General features: G+C 34.3%; 2 protein-coding genes across 3 annotated transcripts in view; both read left to right on the top strand.

Moving 5' to 3' along the window:
* Positions 1-7,176: 7,176 nt before the first annotated feature.
* On the top strand, positions 7,177-8,943 carry LOC126692333 (protein ENDOPLASMIC RETICULUM-ARRESTED PEN3). The gene has a single exon (XM_050387910.1). It carries the CDS (start codon positions 7,355-7,357, stop codon positions 8,789-8,791), a length of 1,437 nt encoding a protein of 478 aa, XP_050243867.1. The 5' UTR covers positions 7,177-7,354; the 3' UTR covers positions 8,792-8,943.
* A 124-nt stretch (positions 8,944-9,067) lies between these two features.
* Positions 9,068-16,703, top strand: part of LOC126692330 (protein NRT1/ PTR FAMILY 5.5-like) — a 31,186-nt gene continuing 23,550 nt past the window's right edge. The window contains exons 1-5 of one of the 2 annotated variants that reach the window (XM_050387902.1): positions 9,068-9,652; positions 9,876-9,922; positions 10,697-10,911; positions 11,881-12,458; positions 12,744-13,127. In XM_050387902.1, the coding sequence (XP_050243859.1) occupies positions 9,898-9,922; positions 10,697-10,911; positions 11,881-12,458; positions 12,744-13,127 (1,202 nt within the window). In that variant the 5' untranslated portion in view covers positions 9,068-9,652; positions 9,876-9,897. Of the gene's footprint in view, positions 9,653-9,875; positions 9,923-10,696; positions 10,912-11,880; positions 12,459-12,743; positions 13,785-16,703 lie in introns of those variants that run through there. The other variant, XM_050387901.1, reaches the window with a different exon arrangement.

The following is a 16,703-nucleotide window of genomic DNA, read 5'->3' as shown; positions in this document are numbered from 1 at the left end:
CTGGTCTTACTATCAATTTTTATTATTCTGGATTTTAATTAATTTGTGGTCCATTCTCTTCATGAATTTGAGGGGAAGTGGGGACCAACACCATAAGTGGAAAGCTATTTTCTTGTAATCATAAATCAAATCCAGTTTACGAAATTGGGAAAAAAAATGCAGAGGATGTGCCAAATAGCTCATTTTATGGACTCACAAATTGCATCTTTTTCTAAGTCCCAACTACAATTGTTGGCCTTAAATGGATTTATTTTTGGTTACCCATTAATTAATCATTATGAGTTTTTTTCTTTTCTTTTTTTCTTCCATTCTCTTTCTTCATGAACTAGATGGAAAGGTGGGACCATAAGCTATTAAGCTCTCTTTCTTTTAATTTAATTTTTTTTGAGAAAATTTCTTGTAATCAAATAATTGAATAAGCTATCATTACTTTTGAGTGGAGTTGTGGTGTGTCTTTGTGTTAGAACCACTTTCCCTCTCCCATGTGTGTATTTGTTTCTCAAAAAAAAAAAAAAAAAAAAAAAAAAAAAAAAAAAAAAAAAAAAAAAAAAACACTCTCAGGCCTTTTATGTAAAGCACGTGGTAGGACAGTGTAATATTTAAGACCCAAAGAAATACAACCAAAAAAAAAGAAAGAGACAGACTGTAATGTCAACAAATTTATTTATTCCTCTAGCCGAACCTTCACAGACTGTACATTCTTTTAGTTTGTTCCTATATGTTCATCATCTCAAAATTGATCATTTGTATAATAATAATAATAATAATAATACATTACTTTGAAAATATTAAATTCATTATTTCTTAACAATTTAAATTTCTTGATCCAGTTGTAATTTATCATATTCTTTGAATATGTGAAATAAGCTAAATGAAGGTCAGACTATATAAGCATGGTACATCTAGGCTTATATGTCGGTGAAAAGAGTCAAATACCACGTTTTGGCAAAATTTGTGGCAAACTAGTACTGTTTCAGAAATATTTAGCAATCTATTACCTTTTTAGTACTCGAGTTTCACAAAATCGAGTTTTAAATAGTACTTGAGCTTTGTAAACTCGAGTTTCTATGTAAGTCGCCAACGTGACATTGCTGACCTGAAATTTGTGTAATAAAAAAAGCAATATGGTACTCAATATTATGAAAATCGAGTACTTCTTTATAATACTCGAGCTTCACAAAGTCGAGTACCTTATTTTTCTTTTCTTTTTCCTACTTTTTTGTTTTGTACAAATTTTTACTTATTTCATCTTTTTTTCTTTTTTCTTTTTTTGACTGAATATGTAGAATATCTTATTAAAAGAATAAAGTAATACATGTGTAAGAGGGTCCAGGAGCTAAACATAGGCTGAAACAGCTATCCTAAGCCCATGGACAAGACATATATCAGTAGTACAAACCTAGCACTAGCTACATAGTTCTTTGATTTGCCACTAGCGTTTGATATTTATCAAGTAAAGAAGATGCCCCACATAAAATAGCCTCAGGTTGCTCTTGTGTGTCTTCAAAATAATACTTGTTTCTGGCGTTCCATATTGCCCATTACGTAATGGCTCAGTGCTCCATTTCCTTCCTTGTTAGCTTGTCCATCAGATAAAATTACCAACTCTTATCATTTTTTTTTTTTTTTTTTGTTTAGAATCATATCAAATTACCAACTCTAATCATTTTTTTTGTGCAACACATTTACAACAGTATACTCAATGAGACCTTTGCCATCCGATGCTTTGTTTAGGTGTTATCCAAGGTAAGGGTCATTTTGGATCTTACTGACTTCCTAACAAGGTTTAAGGCTGGCACTGTTGCAGAATTTACTGAAGATCCATCCTAGACCCATCTTCTTCTATACGGTCTTCTTTTCTTTTCTTTTTCTTTTTTTTTTCCCTTTTTTTTTTCTTTTTCTGCCACTTGCTACCATTAATTTTCTTTTGAGATGAGGACAACACCACATGTGATATTTGAGAACTTGTCAAGCCTCAAGCCTAGTCTATTTGACCTTTCCTATTCACCCAAATTCACACTTTGGTAACTTGTGCAAAACCGAACCCAAAAGCCTAAAAATCTACAGCTTCTTTTTACACTTAACGCAATAGAGCATAGAAAAATCTGTAGGTACTTAGTTCACAAAAGTTTTGTACAAAACAAAAAGTAGGAAAAAAGAAAAAGAAAAACAAGGTACTCGACTTTGTGAAGCTCGAGTACTATAAATAAGTACTCAATTTTCATAATATCGAGTACCATATTGTTTTTTTAATTACACATATTCCAGGTCAGTAGTGTCATGCTAGCGACTCACCTAGGAACTCGAGTTTACGAAACTCGAGTATTATTTACAACTCAATTTTATGAAACTCGAGTATTAAAAAAGTGATAGATTACTAAATATTTCCAAAACAGTTCTAGTTTGCCACAAATTGGCCAAAACGTGGTATTTGGCTAGTTTCACCCTTATATATCTATATTATATATAAAAGAATTCTCCTCTTTCAACTGAACGTTTATGTGGTTCAAAAATACATTCATTAAGGAAGGGTAAACTTCATTTAGAAATATAGTCATAAATTTCAAATAAAAAATTTAGGATTTTTTCTCATCAAAAAAAAAAAAAAAAAATTTAGGATTTTTTCCTTTCACGTTCAAAAAAGAAATTACAGTTATTTCTTATCTCTAAAGTTTATCTTTTTTATTTGTTTGAAAAATAGAAAAATATATTTTTAAATTATAATAGATGCAAATTATTAACTTTTACCAAAAAAAAAAAAAAAAAAAAAAAGAAATCTCTAAGCACGCGTGTGAGCACATACTCAGAAGCTAGTATATATATATATATAAACTTAATAAGCTAAGTTGGTGACTCTCCCATGACTTCTGAGTGGAGTTGTGGTGTACTTTTATGTTAGAACTCATTTCTCTCTCTTTTGTGTGTGTGTGTGTGTTTGTTTCTCAAAAAAAAAAAAAAAAAAGTTGGTGATTCTCTTTTAGTGTTAGGTCATAATTAGTTAACATTTTGTTTTTTGATTAGTAACTGGTCAGGTCAACCATACTTAGCAAAAAGGTCCAACTTTTCTTTCTCCCTTGTGTGTGTGTGTTTGTTTCTCAACAAAAAAAAAAAAAAAAACAAAAGAAAAAGGGTTGGTGACTCTCTTTTAGTGTTAGGTCATAATTAGTTAACATTTCGTTTTTTGATTAGTAACTGGTCAGGTCAACCATACTTAGCAAAAAGGTCCAACTACGTAACTTAAAGATAAATACTTCAAAAAAAAATTTAAGGGTAAAATTTTGATACCGTTCTTTACATACAGTACATTATATTTTTTAATTAAATTCATATACATAAATGTATAGATGTATTAAATTTAATTATTCTTAAAAAAGATAATATCATTTGTATGGTCTATGTGTTTGAATTTGGTTATGATGAACCAAATAAACTATACCTAAGTTTGCCATTTATCTAATAAATGTAGCTCATTCTTTAGCTAGATATGTTAGGCACATTTCTCATGATGTAGTATGGATTGAGGACTCTCCTCCTCTGATCCTGGAATGATTGTATTTTGATTTAGCTCATATTGCTTCTTAAATGATATTTTAGTACGTTTTCAAAAAAAAAAAAAAAAAAAAAAAAATCCCACTATCATTCTCCAGAACTTACAAAAGCTACCAGTAACCTTCAATTGAATACGTGAAATATTTAAATGTAACTACGTTAAAGAAATGAGTCTATTTAGTCTTGAATCCCACTTAATTGAATGCTCTATCTTAATTTAACAGGGAAATCAGCACCACTCAAATGAGATCTACCTCATGAAAACTTTTATCTAGGATTCTATTTCTACATCATGCAGTAATTCTTTATAACGCGGTCCATAGCACAGCACCCTAATCGTTTAATGAAGCAACATGCTATTAACTGTGATTTGTAGATTCTCAAAAAAAAAAAAAAAAAAAACTGTGATTTGTAGGGCTTGCCCCGCTGCAATAAAACCTTGGTTACTCTTTCTCATAGGTAGATAATTGGAATTTGGAAGAGGGAGGTGAGGTTTGAATCAGACATGATGCACTGAAAAAGATGTCTTTATAACTCTACCATTGTACTCATTGCCAATGATGGGTTTATTAGTTGTTGAGTAATGTTAAAAACACAAAAATTGTAACAATATTTTTTTACAATTAATGTTGACTCAATAAGTTGTATTTGGAGCAACATCACTTTCAAATGGGCTCATTTCTAACACTTTTTCTATAAGACTAATCACAACATACCATCGATCTTGGCAATTGTGAAAAAAGATTGTGAAAATTTTTGTACCCTAAATTCATTATTATTTCCTTCCATTTTGTCCACACCTTAACACTGCAACCTCATTTTACCATTATTTTTTAAAAGGTAAGTTGAAATTAGAGTAATATCATTTTCATAGAATCTGACTACTGAAATTATTTTTATTAGTAACAATAACAACATATCAAATCAATAGTTTTGCGATAAATCAAAAAAATTTCGTATCTCTAAATTTATTTTTAGTTCTTTTCCATTTGATCCCCACCTTAACCCCTCAATCCCTTTTTGCCCATTTTGTTGAGACAATTACAGGCACCGAAAATTTCACGCTCTCACATAGACATGCTACTCTCCTTACTTGATTATCTTTTTTATTTATCTATTTAGCTTGGTTAGAAATACTAGATATGCTGCCCCACGACTTAAACCTACTCTCCCCTCTTTCCAATCTGCCTCAAATGCGGTTGGTACCTCACTTAATTTGCTTGGGCACATAGGAAAAAGGGAGTATGAAAATTTTGTTCTAGACTTTTTGTTGTTGAGAAGCATGGACCCATTCCTTTAAATAAGTATACCCCCTCTCTCTTTAACATCCTTATTGGCTTTGATAGTGAAATGGGCATTAGCCCTTCCCTGCAGGATGATGTGAAGGAAAATTTTAGTTGAAGGTGATGCTTGCTTAATTGCTTGGTGCTAACTTGATCCTCTCTTAATTAAAGGGTGGGGTTGAAGCATCGATCGTACAGTTTAGCCACAATTGCTAGAGATGTGATAGAGTTCAAAGAGTTTGTTAGTTGTAAATTTTTCTAAAGTTGGTAGATTGGCAAACTCTGCCTCTCATTAGTTGGGTCAACATCCTCTCTATCTTTGTATTATATTATTATGGGTTGGTAAATCTTACTCATTTCTCCAAGGCCCTAGAACAAGCTCCTGAGATGGACTTTTGTCCTTTTGTTGTTATATAAAGGTCTTTTCTAGCCCAACCCAAAAAAAAAAATAATAATAAAAAATAAATAAATAAAACTAAAGGTTTGCATAAATTGGAGGTGGTATCTTGTGTGATAGCTAGGCACATATAATATCACTCTTTTATGTATATGGGTTTTCTAAGTCTATAAATCTCATAAATTCATATGCATGTAATAATAATGTTGTATCTTTTGGAATAAGGTACTTTTTGCATAAATTAGAGTTACGTTATGGTATTTAAAGTGAGGAGGTATTTTCATACATGCCTATTATTAAAACATTTAGGAGGTGCACAATTATAAGTTGCATACAACCCAACCCTTTGTGCAACCACAAGTTATATAGATCTCAATCTATAGACCAAAATATTATTTACATTCTTTAAGTTTAGGGTTGCATCTAAATTAGTCTCTTTTGGAGGATAATTTTTAAATAGGTCTCTTGAAAACTTGTAATTTACATTGTCAACTATCACAATAATGTCAATATGCACATTCCGTTAACTTTCTTTATAATCTTATCATTGATCCACCAAAAATTATTGTTTTGAACATGAAATAGATAAAGCGACATTGTTTTTAAGCGGAGTAACAATGAAAATACCATGGAACATAATTGAAAGGGCAAATTCATATTATTATAATAGTCAATAGTGTAAATTGCAAGATTCAAAAATTTTTTTTTTTAAAATAATAATAATTGTAGCTTTTTATTTTTCCTTTTGAGCCTTATTTTCATGGATGAATAAACATAACTTTTTGAACCAAAAAAAAAACTTTAATAACTTATAACATATATAATAATAATAATAAATATAAAAAGTTTACCAAAAAAGCAATAAATAAAAGGGGTGAACCAAGAAAAACTTTAAAAGACCGAATTTGTCCGGATATTTCAAACATTTCAGTTAGCCTAAAGCCTGAAGCCAGGTTGTAGAGGCCTAGAGTTCCAGACATAACTCATATTTAGGCTAGATATTCATCCCTATAAATCAGGTTTAAGTTTGTACTTTACACAAATCTACCAAGGTCCACTAAAGGCCCACATTATCAACTATTCAGCCGTCATCTCTCTCTCAATAATAGTAAATGTATTTTATTTTTTTGGGTGGTAAAAACGTATTTTTGGTCAAATTCTATTTCACTTGAAAACATATTAACCTAATCCATCCAATTCTTGTTCAATTGTCGTTATAACTCTGGGTTACAAGAAAAAAATATCTACAATGCCACATGGTGCTCTGTCATAATGACATAACTTTTTTTTTTTCTTTTACGAAACAAACACGAACACATACATAAGGAAAATGATTTTAAATTTAACATAAAAACACACTATAAACTCTACTCAAAACCTTTCTCAAAAAAAAAAAAAAACCCTCCACTCAAAAGCCATAGTTCATAATAACAAAACTAAATAGAACTAATTTGGAACATCTACAATTTTTTTTACTAAGCTTTTTAAAACTCTAAGAACTGAATAAAACCTTACTCAAATCTTATATTTTCAATTAGTGAAAGTTTGGGAACACAACAAAATTTCACAACATTTTCAAATTACTTTTGTTTTGAGTTGTGGACCTTGCGGTAGGTTCATGTATAATATTTTATTTTTTTTAATTATATATCATATTAATTTGACCTACTCTTTTTTTAAAGCCATCTACGGCCCCATGAACCAATAGTAGAAGAATTACATAATTTTTCTTCCCCATAAGCAAGTCCTGAGTCTCCTGACCCCAAGTAAGTTATTGGGCTTGGGTTACTGTGATTTGCAAACCATAAATGTCTGTAATTTTGTGCTCTACTTGGGTCAGCCCAAGTCGAGCCCATAGTTGATAAAAGTTAAAACCCAAACCGACATAATAATATTTTATTATTATAATTCCTATGAAAACCTCTGATTTTTTTTTAGACAATTACCGCATCACCCTTGATTGTACCAATCCTTATCTGCAATTTCATCGTGATTTCCGGAAAAGACAAGGGTATAACAGCCATTTTCGCCACAGAAAATTCTCATCCTCTTGTTGTTGTTGTTGTTCTTCTTCTTCTTCTTCCCAATCTCTTCGGAATCGTCAATTTTCACAGTATTTCCATTAATGGGCGACGAAAATTCCAATTCTGCCCCTGGACCCCACCACAACGACCGTATCAAGCTCAACGTTGGTGGCAAGCTCTTCGAAACCACACTCTCAACCATACAGTCCGGTGGCTCCGATTCACTCTTAGCCGCCTTATCGAACCGGACCACTGACGACCCGAACCCGAGCCCGGTTTTCATAGACCGTGACCCGGAGATATTCTCTGTCCTCCTCTCTCTCCTCCGATCGAATCGCCTCCCCTCCACGTCTCGCCGATTCTCCAAACAAGAGCTCGCCGATGAAGCTCTCTACTACGGCATCGAATCGCATCTCAAGTCGGCGATGTCTCCTCCTCCTTTCGCCGGAATCGACGCCTCCGTCGTCTCCACCATCCGTCCTGCCTCCGAAGGACTTCCCTCGGCGTTCACAGCCGCCGCCGGCGATGGATCGATCTGGATCGCTCATGGCGGTCAGATCTCGAGCTACGATTGGAATCTCTACCACACCGCGACGATTCGGACTCACTTGGAATATATCACCTCGATCTGCAGAGTTTGGCCGGAGATCGCAGTTTTAGGATCACAATCCGCCGCCGGACTTCACTTCTACAATTTCTCCGGCGGCCGCCACGTCGGCACCACGCAGTGGACCGACCCGACCGACACGCGTATCTACAAAGCGCGAGTCACAGCAATCGCCGACTCAGAGAATTCGATATTCGCCTCTTTCGATTGCCCGCACAAAGAGAATTGCGTGCTCGTGATCGACAAATCGACGCTCCAGATCGCGTCGGAGCTCGGCCGCCGGTCCGGAAACTCCGCAAAACACATCGTCCCCGGAAAGCTGACGTGGATCCCGGAGAAAAACCTTCTAGTCGGAACCGCCGTCACTGGCGGCGCTTTCGGCTACTCAGGGTACATCAGATTGTGGGACGCGAGGTCTGGCGATGTGGTTTGGGAAACGAGCGAGCCAGGTTCGGGTCGCAGCAGTAGGTACGGAGACTCGTTCGCTGACGTGGCGGTTGACACGGACGAGTCAACTCTGTACAAAATATGTTCGAAATCGGGTGATTTGGGAATGGCAGATGTTCGTAAATTAGGGGACGATCCGTGGGTATATTTGAAAGATAGGAACCCAAGTATGAGAAACACAACAAGTGGAGGAGGTGGGGGCAATAGCGTAATTCAGTGTTATAAGAAGCAAGTGTTTGTGGGAAGAGGTGGGGGTTTAGAGGTTTGGTCAAGAGTGGAAGGAAGAGAAAATGGAGTGGAAAATGAGAGTGAAGAGGGTTTTTTACATAGGAGGAATTTTGTGGACAAAGTTGAGGATTGTGAGAGAGGGATTATTACAAGAATTGAAGGTGGTGGGGATAGGTTGTTTGTTAGTAGAGAAAATGTTGAGGGTATTGAGGTTTGGGAAAGTTCTCATTCTTCCGGTACTGTTTCAGCTTTGTGACAATTGGGTTTTGTGTATAATTTTTTTGGGTAAATGGGGAATTGGATCTCAAAGAGGCTCTCTTTTCTCTCTGTGCATCGTATAATTTGTAATGTAATTTGATTTAAGCTTTTGAATGACTATGATTGTGTCCTCAGTCTATGGTTGATCCATTCTTGGACCTTTTTTTGTGCTTCCTCATCTTATATTTATGATGGATTCCACCATAAATATAAAAAGAAAAAACACTATTGATGCACTGAAATACCTAAAAATTACTCTTAATAATTGTGTTCACACAAAGGCAGAAGCCTAAGTGGGCTATATAGCCATTCTTGGGCTTTTCCCAACTGGAATTCAAGCAATCCATTTGTTGAAAATTACTACTTCTATAGCTTTAGATAAGAAAGTGTCCCTCTAAGAAGCACTAACACCTCATTTGGGATGATCTACACATATTTTACCATTGTATCCATGTTCGTGCTTACTAGCTTGTATTTCACTAATTAAAAAAATTATATATGAACAAGTAACAAAGCTTAAGTAGTTGTTGCAAAATCACATGGGCTTAGCCTAAAACGGTCAAACAGTCAAACAGAAACCTATGTAAGTGGAAAAAGTACAGGTACTTGTATAATTAATTGGGTAGTCTCAGGTTTAGGTACTTGAAGACACAATGATAGAATATATTTTTTCATAGACTAAGAACTTGAGAAGTCAACTGACTCGAGTAGAATGAAAGACCGAAGTTACAAGGAATTGGGAAAGTTGTATGGTGAATGTCGTCAACGCGGTGATGGTTTGTCTCTGACATTGTCTCTCCCAGAAAGTTCCCTCCTACGGTTTCTACAATATAGCTTTCAACCCCACTAGTCTTTCCAGGTAACATCTTCTATAACTTTTCTCTGGCTTTCTCCAATAAACAGTTTATTTATATAATCTTAGGAGGTCCTAAAGCTTACCATTTCTTGAAGGTAAACATGTTTTTTTTTTTTTTTAACTTTGTGGTTTTCAACCATATGTGCTCTGCTCACCTTCGTAGACACAATTTATTCTTGTTCCAACTGATTTTGTAGGTTTTTTTTTTTTTTTTTTGGTATTACAGAAAGCTGAAGTAACTGGTGAACATGGCATCCTTTGTCAGAATAACAGGTACTTTGCACTTGTTTATAAATAATGTAGTAGTTTCAGCACATTGGGTTAAGTTGTTACACAAATGAATTAATAGAGAAATCTCACACTTGGCATCTCATTTTGATTGTTGACTTATTTTGGGTCTTCAGAGTTTTCTTAATCTTTAATCATAGCTGTAGAGTTACGAAGATTTAAGAACACATGCATCCCTCAAAATTTGGCATTATTCTACGGAGAGGAGTTTAATTGCTCTTTGTTTTAATAGAAAATAAATAAGTCCCTTGCATTCCATCCTGTATTTTCCTTACCTTACAAGTAATATGGAACTATCTGCAAAATCTGGCATATTCCATTTGCTCTTTTCTTCCCAAAAGCCATTCACAAATAATTAGTACAAAATGTAATTTCTTTGAGCCATCATTTATGGTCGTAGATCCTTAATCCTTATAATATTCAGACTAGGATCTTAAAGAGTTTTTTGGATAACTCCACTGTGAAATCTTAAAATCCTATCCTCTCACCATGAAATTTGTAGATAGGATTTTGTAGAAAACAATGAAAAACGCAGTTCTTTAACCCTTGCTATCAAGTATGCCTATGGAAATTTGTAAGATTTCAAAGAATTCAATTGGTGATTACTGCTTTAAATGCAGTTATTTTACTTGATGGTCATGTCATCAAAAGGTTAGTTCAACCAGAGGGTTACAAATTATTCTTCCATATATTAAGCCACCTTAGATTTATTTATTTATTGGTATATTCTAAAGGCACTTTCTTCCTCTTCCATTGCAGTTCTGGTATGGGCTGATATACTAACAGCTTATGCCTTGTTTGTGATGATGCCATACTTGACAACTGTCTGGAATCTTAACATTACCCGTGCTGCTGCAATTGTGAATGTGTTTTATGGTGTTGCGAGTATAATGCCTATAGGCATGGCCTTCCTTGTTGATGCTTTCATTGGTGACTATAGGATGCTCTTGCTCTCCAGTCTTGCTTATAGCATTGTAGGTTTTCAAAATTTCCGTCATTTTTTTATGTGTCTCTGCTATGCTATGAATATTGCGAATTTTTGTTGTTCAAATCTGCTTTAGTTATATTTATCATTTCTCCATGAGCCTTGTAGCCCAATGACATTGCCTGGTCTTTGGGTTCAGATTCCTCCCCACTTGTTGTAGCAATAGAATTATAAAAAGTAAATAATAATAAAAAAAGGTAATATTCATCACTTCAAACATCATAGAAATATAGGCACAACAACATAGAATGAACAATCAAGGAGCAACATTGGGCATCTCATCCAAATAGAATAACTTAAAAATCATTGACACATGGATTATTTTAACTGAGGAACGTTATGCTGCATGATTATTTCTTCTACTTCTTTTCTAATTTGAATTAATTGCAGCTTTCTGCCTTAAATTATGGGAGCATTTATAACACCCACCCTAAATTATAAAGTAATGAAATCAACACTTAATTTGAGATTAACTTGCATTTTTCATCCCACCTTCCATATTACTATGTAAATTAATGAATTTGTGGGTAAACTACTCTTAAATTAAAGTGTTGATTGCAAAAATTTTATTGGTTAGGTTGCACATTGCAAATGCTTTCATAGTTTAAGTGAATAGCTACTCATAAATATGTTTATTTAAACATTGATTTGGATGATGTAGTGAAAATTACAAATTAATATTAAAGAAGGGTGTCAATTGCAAAATAATGTATTTAGTTGTGCACATTGCAATGCTCTTGTAATTTTGGAGTGATATTGGTTATTAACCAGCTTTATCTTTTGTACTCTGCAGTCTGCAATGAGATAACCCACTTATGTTTATCAATTTTTGTAATGCTGTTGTGACAATGTTAGTTGATCCAAAAATGTTACCCAATTCATTCTTTTGTGCTGTATAGGTTTTGACAAAGTCATGCAACTTACCAGAAGATGTACTAATTATTGGTTGTCACTGCAGGGGGTGAGCTTCTTGGCAATGTCAACACCACCTGTCCTTTCTAATGCTGCAGGAAACTGTGGTGCATACAAGCCAGATTGCATTGGTGATACCCAAAAGGCTCTCTTCTATACAGCGTTGGCACTCATAGCTATTGGGATGTCTGGTCATATCACATCCTTAGAGTATTTCCTGAATCAACAAATAAAAAAGAACCAAAAAAGTGATCAAGATGATTCAGAAAAACAACAGCCAACAAATCAACAAATAAAAAAGAACCAAAACAGTGATCAAGATGAATCAGAAAAGCTAGAGCCAACACCATGTCAAGCGTTAGGCATGTTTAGTGTGATTATTTTTCCAATTGTTGGATGTATTGCACTTCCGTACATAAAGCCATGGTCTGTCCGATTTGGAATACCAGCAATATGTACTGTAGTGGCAACTTTTCTATTCACAACTGGCCGTTCATACAAACATTCTAGACCAGAGGGGAGTCCTCTTACAACTATATGTAGAGTCTTTGTAGCCTCTGCTTCCAATATGTTTCGTCATCTCCCACCAGATGATTATCCGCTGCCTCACACCCGGAGCCTCAGGTTCTCTCTCTCTCTCTCTAGAAACTTGATGATATGAAGTCATTTATTTTGAAACCCAAGTACCCACATTTTTGCATTTAACAGAGTTTAGAAAGTATAATGTCCTCACTAATGTTCATGATACATGCTTGTAACTATTTTCCAATTTACTAACTTCTAATAGTTGACAGCACAATATTTAATCAGCTGTTAGTTTTGACTAATGACTTACAGGTTACAAAATTTTTTATCAAGCTGTACACATATTTCCTACTATGTTATCTGAAACATAATTTTTCAATACAGGTGCCTTGACAAGGCTGTAATCAAAACCCAAAATCAAGAGCAAAATAGATGGAAAGTTTGCAACAGAGAAGAGGTGGAGGATACTAAAATGGTTATACGCATGATACCCATGTGGATGACATTCATTATGTGTGGGGTTGTGATTTCCATAGGCAGCACTTATTTTTTAGAGCAAGCAACTGATATGAATCGCAAGGTTGGAAAATTGAAGGTCCCTCTTCCTATATTAAAATTTTTCTATGACCTTGTAAAAGACCATTTCAAAGGTCTGTATGTCAAAGTAACTAAAAAAGTAATTCCAGGAAAATATGTACCCCCCTTTGGAATCATAGTAGCAATGCTGTTTTCTATACTATGTTGTATCACAGCTGCAGAAGTGGAAACCTGGAGGCTAGACGTGATTAGAAGGCACGGGTTGCTTGACAAACCTAATGACAGCAAGGAGAAAATTCCAATGAGCATGTTCTGCCTTCTTCCACAGTTTCTCCTTCTTGGTGCTGTTGAAGGAATGTCTAACCTCAGCATTGATCAATTCTTCACTAATCAAGCTCCTGCCTCAATGAGGCGCTACTTGAATCTTTTCACCCACGGTGTTATTGGAGCAGGAACTGTGGGTAGTGTCCTTTCAGTTTATGTTGTGGGTAAGGTCAGTGAAAGGGGAGGAAGACCAAATTGGTTTCAGGACACACTGAATAAAAGTCGATTGGATAACTACTATTGGACACTGACAGTGTTGAGTTCTATAAATCTTATTTTGTACATCTTGGTGGCATCGCAGTACACCTATAAAGACCCACCAAATGAAGATGACGATAAAGCAACAAAGAATGAAGGATCTGCCTAGCCCAAGGAAGATGGTGTGCATTGTTGTTGTTGTTGCTGTGGTTGGTATGCTTGGAAGAATTTCTTTTTACATGCATTCCCCTGTATTCTCCAATTCAATGTGGCAGTATTCTCTGTATTCCTTGACGTTTGTCAAGTGCAATGTAGCAAGAAGCTTAATTTAATGAAACTGCTGAGATTTCCCTTTTTTCCTTCAAACCCTTTTTGTTAATGTTTCTCACCAGACCACACGAATTGAAATTGACCTTGAATTCTAAGTCGTTCTTTTCTTTTTCTTAAAGAACGTAATAAGAAATGATTAAAAGGGCTTTTTTAAGAATGAAAAGAGGAGGGACCATAACTCAGGAACTGATTTATAGGAGGGTACTATAATTGGGTTTGCTATTATATAGGAGGGTATTGAGGTATGGGAAAGCTCTAATTATTTAGGTTCTGCTTCAGTTTTGTGACATTGGGTTTTCTTATTTTTTGGGTAAGGGGAATTGGATCTCAAAGAGACTCTTTTCCCTTCTAAGGCAAAAATTCATAGTATTAATGTTATGGAGAAATCATGTCTTAAAAACATTGTTTCAATTCTACATATTAGTTTTGGTATCAGATATCCAAACCTTTAAGGTTTGTGTTTTAGAAACACAATTTTAGTTTTAAATATAGGTTATACAAAAATTGTATCTTACAAACACGATTTTAGTTTTAAATATTCTAGCTGCGAACCCGCGCGTTACACTTGATAATTATATTATGGTGATTTTATTTATTTATTTTTTTTTTTACAATTTAAACTAATTTAATAAAGAGTAATGTATTTGCTAATCATATTTTTATTTATTATAGGAATAATCATAAATCATAAATATAAATTTTGTCATACCAAAATGAAAACAAAACAATTTTTCTCAGAAATTTAAAAGGCAAGTTAACGAAAATATTCATTTTTTAATAAAAGTTGTTTGTAACATTTTGTGAATCACTAAAAAGAATATAAAATTTGGAAATTATTCTTTTAGTTTTAAACAAACTTTCTCAAACTTTATTTTTTTTCTGCCTACAATCCAAAACACAGAAAAATCTAACTAAGAAAATTAATAAAATTTAACAATGATTAATTGGACCAATTAGGAAAACAATTTGTTGCAATTTCATCCACCCAAAACATATTATCAAATAAAAAATTATTAGCAAAATCTAAGAATTAAATTTCTATATATGCATTGTTATAAAATAATAATAATAATTAAAATAAAACTGCAAAAGCTAAAATTTGTCACCCATCCAATTATTTTCGTTTCGTCAAATTTTGCTTTTTTCTAAATAAATGGCATTATAGTGTACTTCTAATACAACTATTAAGAGTATTTTGTCCACCGGATTGAAGAATAAACAAAATTAGTAAAGTCTTATAGTTTAACATCTAAATTGAGCACTATAAAAAAAAACATACTATGTAATAGAAGAAACATCAATTTACAATAAATAACAAATTATCCAAATCATGTTATGTAATAGAATAATATTATATTTTAAAATGTTATATTTAATTCTTTATAATGCAATAAGATAACATTTAACAATAAAAGAGAACAAAAAAAAAAAATCAATTTAAAAAACAAAACTAAATCGCATTAACCCAAAGTAGAGTTTCAAAGAATATAAAAAATTATCAACCTAAAGCAGATATGCAAGAAAAAAAATCCACCAAAAATTTGTGTGTGTGTGTGTGTGTGTGGGAGAGAGAGAGAGAGAGAAACAACATTTTTGTTGTGAGGGAAAACTATGCATAGAATGGAAGAGATAACGACAAATTTATAGTAAGAGGGTGTGAATAAGAAAAAACAAAAATAAAGGAAAATGAGGGGAAACAGGAAGAATGATATTATTTTAGAGGGTAGTGGGAAGATGAAAAGGTAAGGAAGGGAGAAATGTTGGAGAAGTAATGGGGAGATAAAAAGGTAGGGGAGGGAGAAAAGTTGGAGAAGTGTAAATATTAAAAAAATAAATGTTAAAAACAATTATAGAAAATTTGGAAAAAAAGAAGAAGAAGATAATGACGTGAACGCTGATGTGGCTCAACTGGAACATGATAACAATAAATGTTACGGTTCAGCTTTTAGAAATATATAGAATATAGTTACGTTCAATTTAACGTCAAAAAACCTAAATACTATATATATATTGTAGATGCTTGGGAAAAGAGAGGGTGAAGTTAAGAGATAGTTTTATCACATTAGTATAGATTTTCCTCATTCAATTTCCTTTTCAAAAAACCAAGAGTACCCAAAACCCATATGTCTATTTTATATTTCCCCATTGCATTCCTGTAAGCTGGAAGCTTAGCTAGACCCTATAATAGTCCATCTCTTGAAAAGCTCAGCTGGACCCTTGGGGGAAGGAGAGGGTTGAGCCCACCTCTTCTATTTCCATTGGAGTCTCTCTTCATTGTAGCCTCCGTTACTCGTGCTCTTCAAGAACACAGTCAACCTCCATTACTCATGCTCAAGGATGCACGGACGTGGCTCCCAGGCCGGCGCACTCGCATCCGACGCGGGAGGGACGCCGCAGACCGCGTGTCCGTCCCGCGTCGTGCCACGTCGCGCCAGGTGGCGGATCCCAACTCGGGCCGACGCAGCCAAAATCGGTGCCGACGTGGCCAAAATCGGTGCCAACGTGGCCCAAATCGGGCCGACTCGGTCCGTATCGGCCTGTATCGGCCGAGTCAGGCCGAAATTCAAAAAAAAAAAAAAAAAAAAGGTGCAAACGCACCATTTGACTTAAGGTCTTAACCTAAATACCCAGACCCCTCAGACCCTCACACTTTGTCCAAAACTCCTCTCTCACTCCGTCCCTCATCTCCCTTCTACCTTCTCTGTGTACTCCGTCCTTCATCTCTGTGTGCTCCGTCCATAGTGAGTGTTGTGTGCACACTGCATTTGCTTCAGTCTTGTTGATTATCTTTTATTTTGTTTTAGTTTCAAACTTATGAGTTGTATTCTAATTTCCAAACATCATGGAATGTTTTAGTTTTAATCTTGTGGATTATATTTAATTTATGAATATCATGTTTTAGTTGTTATCTACTATTGCTCTTAAATTTGGTATTTGTTTATATAATGTGAAAAA

Source organism: Quercus robur, chromosome 7 (assembly GCF_932294415.1).
Source record: "Quercus robur chromosome 7, dhQueRobu3.1, whole genome shotgun sequence".
Classification (NCBI taxonomy): Eukaryota; Viridiplantae; Streptophyta; class Magnoliopsida; order Fagales; family Fagaceae; genus Quercus; species Quercus robur.
The sequence above is the reverse complement of the archived record's forward strand: the minus strand, read 5'-3'. Positions and strand labels throughout refer to the sequence as shown.

Coding starts and splice junctions, on each gene's coding strand:
- LOC126692333 (XM_050387910.1), top strand. CDS start 7,355: ATGGGCGACGAAAATTCCAATTCTGCCCCTGGACCCCACCACAACGAC.